Source organism: Ascaphus truei, chromosome 8 (assembly GCF_040206685.1).
Source record: "Ascaphus truei isolate aAscTru1 chromosome 8, aAscTru1.hap1, whole genome shotgun sequence".
NCBI classification, from domain to species: domain Eukaryota; kingdom Metazoa; phylum Chordata; class Amphibia; order Anura; family Ascaphidae; genus Ascaphus; species Ascaphus truei.
In genome coordinates, this window is record NC_134490.1 from 80335236 (window position 1) to 80347850 (window position 12615).

General features: G+C 51.0%; 1 protein-coding gene across 1 annotated transcript in view; it reads right to left on the reverse strand.

Annotated features, from left to right (window-relative positions):
• LOC142502041 (ovostatin-like) overlaps window positions 1-12615 on the reverse strand; it is a 178990-nt gene that overhangs the window by 16875 nt on the left and 149500 nt on the right. Inside the window, 5 exon segments of the mRNA XM_075612832.1 lie at window positions 4369-4420; window positions 4583-4701; window positions 5231-5354; window positions 6816-7047; window positions 8051-8177. Of these exon segments, the coding sequence (XP_075468947.1) occupies window positions 4369-4420; window positions 4583-4701; window positions 5231-5354; window positions 6816-7047; window positions 8051-8177 (654 nt within the window).

Below are 12615 nucleotides of genomic sequence, written 5' to 3' on the forward strand. Positions count from 1 at the left end.
AACGCTATTGCACTGTAGCTGTGTTTCCATTTTCTCTTTAGACTCAATGGGAGCCTGAGTTCTTAAAAAAGTCCTATAAGTACGCCGAAACACTCTGCAACGGCCCCTTTTTTTGCTGTTTAGCCATCCTGGGTGTTAGTAATCGTTGCCCTCTCGTTTTGCCGGCGCTTCGAGAGGTTTTTCTGCTCTTTCTAGCACCTTTTAGCGGAGGGGAATAGGGAGCTCCGGGTTAGGTGTGCATATGTGGTGACGTCACCACCGGAAGTCTTAAAAAAGTCCTATAAGAAAAGATGAAGGAATCCCCAGACGTCCTCATGTACTGTATTCAGGGCCGCCAACAGGGGGGGTCAAAGGATACTGGCGTCCCGGGCCCCCTGCTCGGCCAGACGCCAGTTAATTACATGAAAAAAAAATGGCGGCGATTCTCGTGGTCCCCGCACATGCGCAGGGCAAGCAGGGTGTCCTGCCTGCTGCCTGTGGGCCCGCTCCCCCACTCCCCACGTGGGACGGTGGGGGAAGCGCCAAGACAGGCCCCGCGTGCGCAACCCAGCCTCCCATCTGCCCACGTGGGATGGAGGGGGAATCGCCGCGCACACCCCCCCGCACGCAACCCAGCCCCCCCCCCCCGCTCCCAACTTGATACGGAGGGGGAAGCGCCAACTCAGCTTCCCTCTCGTGCGCCTCCTGCCCTAGTCCGCCTCGCCCCAAGCTGCCCACCTCCCGCGCCTCCCTACCCCGAGCCCCCCTCCCACCCCTGGCAGCTGCCGGTGATATCGGGGGTAATAGGAGGAAGTGTCTGACGGCAATGAAGCAGCACCCACCGGTCAAGGTAAGTAACCCACCCACTGTCACCCACCCAGTCACTGTCACCCACCCAGTCACTGTCACCCAAGTCACTGTCACCCAAGTCACTGTAATACCCAGTCATTGTCACCCACCCAGTCACCCACTCACACACTCACCCACCCAGTCACTGTCACCCACTCACACACTCACCCACCCAGTCACTGTCACCCACTCACACACTCACCCACCCAGTCACTGTCACCCACTCACACACTCACCCACCCAGTCACTGTCACACACTCACACACTCACCCACCCAGTCACTGTCACCCACTCACACACTCACCCACCCAGTCACTGTCACCCACTCACCCACCCAGTCCCTCACCCACCCACCCAGTCCCTCACCCACCCACCCAGTCCCTCACCCACCCACCCAGTCCCTCACTCATCACTCACCCACCCACCCACCCAGTCCCTCACTCATCACTCACCCACCCACCCACCCAGTCCCTCACTCATCACTCACCCACCCACCCAGTCCCTCACTCATCACTCACCCACTCACCCAGTCCCTCACTCACCCAGTCCCTCACTCACCCAGTCCCTCACTCACCCAGTCCCTCACTCACCCAGTCCCTCACTCACCCAGTCCCTCACTCACCCAGTCCCTCACTCACCCAGTCCCTCACTCACCCAGTCCCTCACTCACCCAGTCCCTCACTCACCCAGTCCCTCACTCACCCAGTCCCTCACTCACCCAGTCCCTCACTCACCCAGTCCCTCACCCACCCAGTCCCTCACCCACCCAGTCCCTCACCCACCCAGTCCCTCACTCACCCAGTCCCTCCCTCACCCAGTCCCTCACTCACCCAGTCCCTCACTCACCCAGTCCCTCACTCACCCACCCAGTCCCTCACTCACCCACCCAGTCCCTCACTCACCCACCCAGTCCCTCACTCACCCACCCAGTCCCTCACTCACCCACCCAGTCCCTCACTCACCCACCCAGTCCCTCCCTCACCCAGTCCCTCACTCACCCAGTCCCTCACTCACCCAGTCCCTCACTCACCCAGTCCCTCACTCACCCACCCAGTCCCTCACTCACCCACCCAGTCCCTCACTCACCCACCCAGTCCCTCACTCACCCACCCAGTCCCTCACTCACCCACCCAGTCCCTCACTCACCCACCCAGTCCCTCACTCACCCACCCAGTCCCTCACTCACCCACCCAGTCCCTCACTCACCCACCCAGTCCCTCACTCACCCACCCAGTCCCTCACTCACCCACCCAGTCCCTCACTCACCCACCCAGTCCCTCACTCACCCAGTCCCTCACTCACCCAGTCCCTCACTCACCCAGTCCCTCACTCACCCAGTCCCTCACTCACCCAGTCCCTCACTCACCCACCCAGTCCCTCACTCACCCACCCAGTCCCTCACTCACCCACCCAGTCCCTCACTCACCCACCCAGTCCCTCACTCACCCACCCAGTCCCTCACTCACCCACCCAGTCCCTCACTCACCCACCCAGTCCCTCACTCACCCACCCAGTCCCTCACTCACCCACCCAGTCCCTCACTCACCCACCCAGTCCCTCACTCACCCACCCAGTCCCTCACTCACCCACCCAGTCCCTCACTCACCCACCCAGTCCCTCACTCACCCACCCAGTCCCTCACTCACCCACCCATTCAGTCACTCACCCACCCATTCAGTCACTCACCCACCCATTCAGTCACTCACCCACCCAGTCACTCACCCACCCAGTCATTCACCCACCCAGTCACTCACCCACCCACTCACCCACCTACCCACTCACTCACGCACCGTCAGTCACTCTCCCACCCACCGTCATTCACTGCCTCCCACCCACCGTCATTCATCCATCGTCATTCACCCACCCACTCACCCACCTACCCACTCACTCACGCACCCACCGTCAGTCACTCTCCCACCCACCGTCATTCACTGCCTCCCACCCACCGTCATTCACCCATCGTCATTCACCCACCCACTCACCCAGGCAGACAGGCACATGTCTTGTTGAAAATATAAAAATAAACAGGTTGCATTGTAATGTTTTTTTCTGTATCACAATAAAAAAACAGTTAAGTAAAAGTTGCGCGCTAAAAGATATTTTTTCGTGGTAGGTGCGCTATTGGGTTTGGGGGGGGGGGGCTGCTCCTTTCATTTGTCCCGGGCCCCGTGATTTCTGTTGGCGGCCCTGACTGTATTTGACAAACACTTGATTTTTTCTTATTTTAGATGAGTGGGAAATATATAGTCCATTCTGTTAACCCTTTTAGCATCTCTGCACTATGTATAATGTTTCTGTTTTTCTATGTGCCCCGTGAGACACTTTGTCCTTTGGACTTGCTGCTGCCTTGCTATATAGATGTTGGGAAACATCTTTTGAAAAAGCTGCATTTTTCTCAAGGGTGATATCATTTTTATTCTTATTTTCATATTTATGTTTCACCGGACTACTGTGTTATGCATAAACCTGCATGAAACGCGTAGAAGGGCTGCACTCCTCGCTTTTTAGCCAGACCTGCTTCTCTCTCTTGCTGTGTGCTACACACATTGTTTTGTAATCTCCTGGCATAAAGCCCTGGTAAGAGCAGGCTACCAGTAGTAATCATGGGTTTCCCCACTCCTTGGAGTATCTTTGAGTGACAGTGGGAGGCGGCGTCCTTGGGCCTGAGCATACCCAATCAGGGGTCAGACTTAGTGCCCTCCTCCTGGCGGTACTTAAGGAAGCTTGCCACCCAAATTAATAGGTGTTCCTCTCACCACTGAGAGAGGCAGGTCACACACAGGGAGCCTGAGATTGGGGCCTACTGTGTGCCTCTTCCCCTTGGGAAGAGTGAGTGTTCACCTATACCCTGGCCACTGATAGAGGGGATTGGGAAGAGCTAGGACAGCTGCAGGGGCCCTGACCTGTAGTGGTTGTCCAGGGACCATCACCTGGCTGGATAGCTGATCTGATAGACTAATTGGACAGACCACTGCCATGCTGAGTGCTGACCCAATAAAGCCATTCCTGTTTTTATATACCTATCTGGAGACTTCAGGAGATGGAGGCGCTGCACTGCTAAAGAACCACGTGGGTAATATAACCCAGAAACCTGATCCTGTATCCCCACTACCATTGGCGGACAGCTCAGCCCTCCTGTTACCAGCAGGTATCATGCACCACATATGTAGAAATGGCAAAATCTATCACCGGGTGGGGGAAACACCATAACATACATTTTTTTAGCTGTAGTACTACAGCACAAACATCCTAACCCACCCACAGCTAAACCCTGCAGTGCCTACAGCACAATGGCTTCAGCTTGAGGCGGCCCCACTACTTATACTCCTCCTCCCCTATTATAATTCTGTCTTTCTGATTCAGTGTTCGGGTTCGGATTACTAATCCAACAGGCGGAGTTTCAGGGATTGAAAAAAAAAACCTGGGGATTTAATTTCCAGTCTGCTCAGCAGATTTCCGCGCCTGGAAGGAACTGGCCAATCCGCGTCGGAATCAAATTCGAACACCTCAGCTCACAGTGCGGCAGGAGAACGTACTCACCTTCCACACAGACCAGGCTGCTGTAGGTGATTTCTTTCTCTATACCCTCAGCCTTATAGAGAGGAAGAGAAGAGAAAACATATATGTCATTCTGATGCAATGCTTTGTGCGCTCTAATAAAGTGACTGCCCCTGATATAACACCCATAACGTGCATTCCTCACGCTTTATAATAATAACCACCCGAGGAGGCTTTATCAGGGGGCATCTCTCACCTCTACTATCACAGTCTGTTCTACAGTGTCCTTGCGTGGGGGCTGGGAGGAGTCAGGTGGCCCATCACATGTGGCTCCAATGTGCGTGGTCTCAGCAGTCACAGAGAAACTGATCACACCTGTAAAAGGGACAGAGGATGGGAGGGTGAGTGGGGGTCAGTGGAAGTGATTAAATGGAGAGAAATATTGGAACAGGGGAAAAATAAATAAAAACCGGTAAAGAAGACACAGCAGTATTTCCATGCAGGGTAAATGAAGATCGAAACGAGAGCGTTCCCATAGTGAAAAAAATATACAAATTTATTGGATCATAAAAAACATACACAGGCAGGAGGCCCACACCTACGCGTTTCAAGCCGTGGCTCTTTATCAAGGTTTTTTTGTGAAAAAGAAATAAAGATGCAGGTGAGAGAAAGAAAAGAAAAAGTACAAACAGGAAGAAGGGGATGTATGCGAGAGAGTGGGAGGAGGTGGAGAAAGTGCACAAGAGAGATAGGAAGAGAAAGAAAAAAAATTATAAAGTGATACATAAGAGGAAGAGACAGGGGCGATGGGTGAAGGAACAGAGAGAGAGAGTGGGACAGTCAAAAATAATTAATTGAAAGAGTAATGGAGAGGGAAAGAGGTTTGGGGCATTTCAATCTGCACCTAGTGACTTGGCTTTTACACTCCAGGAGTAAGAGGCTCTCTCTCCGGAGCACACGCACATGTTCTGCTTGCCCTCCTCGAGCACCGCACTAAAGGCATCTGAGTTTTGTAATGTCACAGTAACCTGGACAGAGCAGACAGAATAGACAACAGAGTTAATAAAAGGGACACAGAGCTGCAGACAGCAAACTGGGAGCCACACGTAGAGCATCCGACACAGGGATAACACAGAGAGCAACCGACAAAGGGATCACACAGAGAGCAACCGACACAGGGATCACACAGAGAGCAGGCGACACAGGGATCACACAGAGAGCAGGCGACACAGGGATCACACAGAGAGCAGGCGACACAGGGATCACACAGAGAGCAGCCGACACAGGGATCACACAGAGAGCAGCCGAAACAGGGATCACACAGAGCAACCGACACAGGGATCACGCAGAGCAGGCGACACAGGGATCACACGCAGAGCAGCCGACACAGGGATCACACAGAGAGCAGGCGACACAGGGATCACAGGGATCACACAGAGAGCAGGCAACACATGGATCACACAGAGAGCAGGCGACACAGGGATCACACAGAGAGCAGGCGACACAGGGATCACACAGAGAGCAGGCGACACAGGGATCACACAGAGAGCAGGCGACACAGGGATCACACAGAGAGCAGGCGACACAGGGATCACACAGAGAACAGGCGACACAGGGATCACACAGAGAGCAGGCGACACAGGGATCACACAGAGAGCAGGCGACACAGGGATCACACAGAGAGCAGGCGACACAGGGATCACACAGAGAGCAGGCGACACAGGGATCACACAGAGAGCAGGCGACACAGGGATCACACAGAGAGCAGGCGACACAGGGATCACACAGAGAGCAGGCGACACAGGGATCACAAAGAGAGCAGGCGACACAGGGATCACACAGAGAGCAGGCGACACAGGGATCACACAGAGAGCAGGCGACACAGGGATCACACAGAGAGCAGGCGACACAGGGATCACACAGAGAGCAGGCGACACAGGGATCACACAGAGAGCAGGCGACACAGGGATCACACAGAGAGCAGGCGACACAGGGATCACACAGAGAGCAGGCGACACAGGGATCACACAGAGAGCAGGCGACACAGGGATCACACAGAGAGCAGGTGACACAGGGATCACACAGAGAGCAGGTGACACAGGGATCACACAGAGAGCAGGCGACACAGGGATCACACAGAGAGCAGCCGACACAGGGATCATACAGAGAGCAGGCGACACAGGGATCATACAGAGAGCAGCCGACACAGGTTTCATAAAGAGAGCAGCCGGCACAGGGATCATACAGAGAGCAGGTGACACAGGGATCATACAGAGAGCAGCCGGCACAGGGATCATACAGAGAGCAGCCGGCACAGGGATCATACAGAGAGCAGCCGGCACAGGGATCATACAGAGAGCAGCCGGCACAGGGATCATACAGAGAGCAGCCAGCACAGGGATCATACAGAGAGCAGCCGACAACACGATAATGAGTCATACACAGCAGTATGGTGTATACTGTATGGGGTAGCCAGGAGAGCTGGTCACCTTCATGCACTGCTTCATGTAGTTGGATACAAAGGCTTTCATGATCAGGGTCTCTCCTCTGATGAAGGAATAAGGTAGGGAGAGCTCCACAAAGAATGGCATGAATGCGGTGAAGTTGGCTGGGTATCTGGTCATTCCAAAACCTTCCTCCTCTGACACGCAGAACATGGAGCCTTGCCACTGGGTTATAGTGTCGGGGACGACCTGTGGTATTGCAAGAGAACCACTCTCGCTAACGAAGAGAAGAGAGATAAGAATTAGAGGGGGAAAAGGATAGAGAAAAGAGGAGATGGGAGAGAGAGACAGAGAGAAAATGTAAGAGAGAAAGTAGCATTGAGCCCCTAGGCACCATGACCACCGGGACTAGGTTCCTCTGCCTTCCCTCTTCTGTAGGGCCATGTTATCACTTGCCCTTTCTCCCCTCTCACCGCATTGGAGTATGACGTGGGGCGGACGTGAGAAAGTCTTTGTACCTCCAGACCGTTGTTTGTGTTTATTTATTGTAAGCATTATTATGGGGATAAGTATACATGGGGGGGGAGGGGAGCTCCATCACAGGCTCCAAGGTCAAGACAATACATAAGAGATGGGGCGGTGGAGGGTGTTACAGAATCAAAAGACAGTAAAAAAGGTTGAGATGAGAAAGTCAAGAGAGAGAATATGGTATTTGTTATAAAAAGTGTAAGGGGATAATTCACTTAAGCACATTAGTGCAGATCAGCCATTAATGCACCAAAACTCCATATCAATTCAATGGTATTTTCTTACTGTAGTGTCTGGTCGGCACTAACACACATTAGTGAATCCCCAAGTTTAAACATTAGTGAGTCCCGAGTGCCCATGTGTCTCATTTGGCCTGAATGCATCATAATACAGTAGGACCAAGAGGTCCTTTGCCGTGTGGGATTTGTGTGTTGGAGTGCACATGTAAATTATGGTAACATTTTTTAGAAAATACCAGAATAAACATTGATGGACAATGTGCGAGCTCGGGAGCGTTTGAAAAATGAGTGTGAAGTGTGAGAGGGAGAATGTGTGAGCATAACAGCGAGTGTGCACTGTTGTCTTTGAGTGCCATGTCAGTTCTGTACGTAGTTTGCGTGTGCAATGTCATAGTATCCAGTAGCCTTGTCAGTAGTGGGAGTGCATGAGCAGCGTGTGAGTGCAATGTTGTCATTGTGTGCAGTATCCATAATATTTGCACAGTGTCCGTATTCTTTTTAGTAGTAGCTCACCTAACACTTGTTAAATTGAAATTCCAGACCTCAGGGAAAAATTTCCGCACCGTTGTGATCGCTCCTCCGGCGGTTGTAGTCCCTGCCACGTTGAAGTTGGGCGCTGCCATGTCAGATACCGGTAATACTGGATGAGGGTTTAGAAATGTGATATTAGCACATGGTCTGGAAGCCCTCAACTTTCCTCTCTTAGGGCGCCATTCACAAGTACAAGTCAGTATGTGATAATAGCTGCCATGCTTATTGAGAAATTTCTCCCATGAAACAAAGACCAGCCCAACTGACCACCACACCGAAGACCTTGCCACCTACTTCACAGATAAGATCAAGTCCATCAGACATTACATCTCTTCATGTCAGGCTCCACCTGCACCACTTACTGAACCTCCACCCTCAGCTAATTTCCCCGTGTGATTGAGGAGGTGTCCCGTGCTCCTCTCCTCTTCTCACCATACAACTTGCCCCTTGATCCTATTCCCTCACATCTCTTCCGCACCCTATATAGCGTACTAAGCTCTACCTTATGTCACCTTTTAACCTCTCTATCATCTCTGGCACATTCCTATTTTCCTTTAAACATGTAGTCATCATGCCCATTCTAAAGAAACCCTCTCTTGACCTAACCTCATTATTTCTCTTCTCCCCTTTGAATCCAAGCGACTTCAGCGGCTTGTATACAGCTGCAAGACTCATTTTCTCTCCTCCAACACCCTGCTTGACTCTTCACTCCAACGAGACAGCACTAACAAAAGTGGCCAATAACCTTCTCACAGCTGAAGGGTCACTTCTCCTTACTAATTCTCCTATATCTCTCTGCTGCCTTTGACAATGTTGATCACCCCCTTCTCCTGCACACTCCACACTCCATTGGCCTCCATGATGCAGCCCTCTCCTGGGTCAAATCCTACCTAATCTGCCCCTCTTTCAGTATTTCCTTCTCTGGTGTCTCCTCCTCCACGCCTTCTGTTGGGGTCCCACAAGGCTCTGTTCTTGGCCCTCAGCTATTCTCACTCTACACTTTTTCTCTTGGTAATCTAATATAGCGGTGCACAAACTGGGGGGTGCAAAATTTTCTGGGGGGTGCGCGGCAGTTATAGAGGTTCTGCGCTCTCCCCACAAGCATTTAAATGAAATGGAAACAAAAAACAGCGCAAAACGCAAATAGTGAAACATGTAAAATATTATTGCATATTAAAATAAGGATAAATATTCTGCGTACATCAAAATGCTAGAACATAAACATTGAGTGTGCACAGCACACGAGTTACCACTCGGCAGGTGAGGGTTCAGGAGTCAGGAACTGGTTTCTCTGGCAATCGTCTTAGGTAACAGCTGTGGGATTCCTCCTTCACATGAATACCCGGAAAAGAAATTGCAGCCTCTATAGAAAACCTTCCCTCTGGTCAGGTGGAACACGGAGTATCCGAATGTCCTTTAGTCTGAAGTCACACGGCGATAGTCCCCAGATTGAGTAGTAAGGGGGACTCGAGCCATCCAGAGTGTGCTCAGACCGGCACAGCCACAGCCAGGAGCAAACACTCTTACAGCAGTAGCTTCGGCTAGAGATGCAGTTGCTCCGTCGCTATTTCACTATTTGCGTTTTGCGCTGTTTTTTGTTTCCGTTTCCTCAGTGCTTAGGGGGGTGCTGAGCCACCCCCTTCTTTATAGCTGCAGACGCCATTACTTACCACGCATCACGGTTATGTATAAAAAATTTATTTCACACGGTGGTAATATGTGGATTAACTATTTAGTTTAAATTAGAAGGATATATGTTATTACACATTTCTATTTTGATCACGGTTATCACTACTAATTGTTATTTAGTTGCGCACTCTATATTCTATTCATTTAAATGAAATGCTGGGGGACCGAGCGAGGCCTCTATAATACACTTACCTTCCCTTCCAGCGTCCTGGTAACCCGGCGTCAAGTGACGCCGCGTAGTCATATGATGTCATGTTACCATAGCGACATGACGTCACATGTCCCCGCGCATCATTTGATGCTGGGTCGAGCGGGGGAGAAGGGAGGGAGGGCGCGAGACTGCAAGCCATGGCAGGAGATGACCAGGGTGGGGAACAGATAGATACAGGAATTTTGCCAGACCTGGATCTTCCTAACTTCCGTCAGAGACAGAGGGAAGACCCAGCTCTGGCTAGACAATATGAGAAGGTGGTACGGGTCAACAACAAGATAATGGATGAACAAGGTGTAAGAGGGGAGGTCATTTCACAAATGCTAGTCCCTAAAGGTTTGATTAAAACAGTGTTTACCCTAGCCCATACTCTCCCATGGGGTGGTCATTTGGGCAGAGATAAGACCACGGACCGCATCTCGTCCCGGTTTTACTGGCCAGGCATACATGGTGACATCATGAAACTATGTGAGACATGTCCTGAATGCCAGTTAACTAGTCAAATAGGACAGAAGCCGGCTCCCATGGTTCCTCTGCCCTTGGTAGCAGTCCCATTCGAGAGGATTGGGGTAGATCTGGTAGGACCTTTAGAACCCTCTGCGAAGAGACATAAGTTCATACTCGTTGTCGTAGATTATGCCACCATATATCCTGAGGCCTTCCCTCTGAGATCAGCCACTGCTAAACAGGTTACCAACAGGCTGTTAGAGCTGTTGTCTCGGGTAGTACTTCTCCAAGTAATGTTAACTGACCAGGGAACAAATTTCATGGCGAAGTTAATGCAGGATGTCCTGAAGTTACTGGAGGTTAAATCCGTCCGGACCTCGGTCTACCATCCTCAGACTGATGGATTGGTAGAGAGGTTTAACCGCACGTTAAAAACCATGCTTACGAAGTTTGAGGACACTGAGAAGTGAGCTTGGGTTGAACTTCTCCCTTTCCTATTGTTTGTGGTACGAGAAGTTCCCCAATCATCGACAGGTTTCTCCCCATTTGAGCTCCTATATGGATGCCAACCTCTGGGTATTCTCGACCTACTGAAGGAATCCTGGGAGGAGGAGCCCTCCCCCTCCAAGAATACCCTTTAGTATGTCATAGACCTTAGAAACCGCCTAGACATGATAGGACAGTTTGCTAAGGAAAATCTTAAAAATGCTCAAGAACGTCAAGAGGCAGTATAACCAAAATGCCCGCCTAAGGGTCTTCCATCCTGGAGACCAAGTGATACTGCTATTACCGACTTCAGAGAGTCAACTCCTTGCGAAGTGGCAGGGTCCTTTCCAAGTTCTCTGCCGCACCGGGGAGGTAAACTATGAGATCTCTCAACCAGGGTCCAGGAAGGGTAAACAAATCTATCACGTTAACCTCCTGAAACCCTGGAAAACTATGAGATCGCTGTGCATCCACCCTCGGGAAGGAGAGAAGGATTTGGGTCCACAGCCTCCAAAGGGGAGTATGTACAATGACTAGCAGGTTCCCATGGGAGAGCATTTAACAATGGAACAAAGGTCAGACCTATTGGAATTATGTGACCAGTTTCCAGATGGTTTTTCTGAGCTACCGGGGCAGACTGATTTAGTCTCCCATAGGATCGAGACAGAACCTGGCGTAAAAGTACGATCCGTCCTTACAGATTGGCAGAGGGCCAAAAAGACCTTGTAGAGAGGGAGATAATAGACATGTTGGAATTGGGCGTGATCGAGGAGTCCCACAGCGAATGGTGTAGCCCTATAGTCTTGGTCCCTAAACCAGATGGGAAGGTGAGGTTTTGCGTGGATCTCCGAAAGGTAAATGCTGTATCCAGATTCGATGCATACCCAATTCCTAGGGTGGATGAATTGCTTGACTCTCTTGGCAAATCAGAGTATATATCCACCCTAGATCTCACGAAAGGATATTGGCAGATACATTTAGCGGACGAATCCAAATGCAAAACTGCCTTCGCCACCCCTCTCGGTTTATACCAATTCGTCACTATGCCATTTGGGTTACATGGGGCTCCAGCCACGTTCCAAAGGTTAATGGACAAGGTGCTACGATCCCATAGGGCATATGCCGCGGCCTACTTGGATGACATCGTCATCTATAGTAGGCACTGGCAGTCCCATATGAAAAGGTTAAGGGCAGTCCTAACGTCCTTAAGAGAAGCAGGGCTCACTGCCAATCCAAAAAAATGTGCCCTGAGAAAAGCCACTACAAAATACTTGGGCTATGCCATTGGGGGAAGGATAGTAAGGCCACTAGCCAGCAAGGTGGCCGCCATAAAGGAAGTCCCCACCCCACAGACAAAGACACAAGTCTGCTCCCTTTTGGGGTTAGCAGGGTATTACAGGCGGTTTATACCAAATTTTTCACAGTGATGAAGGGTGCTTCTGACGCCGTTGTAACTGAATAGTCAGTGTTCATGTTTTTTTTTTTTTTAAATATCTTTCCTTTATTGGTGTCATACAGCGGGTAGGTACATGTTACAGAAACTGGTTAGCAAGCCAACTTGTGTATACGGCGCAGTACATGTACATTACATAGGGGAGGTAAGCGACACACAATAATCCCTTTTCCTTTTTTCAGAGATGAAAAGAAGAGGGGGAGACAAAGGAAGGGTGGATAGTTGGGAACGACTTTGGGAAAAGAGAGGGGGAGGACGGGG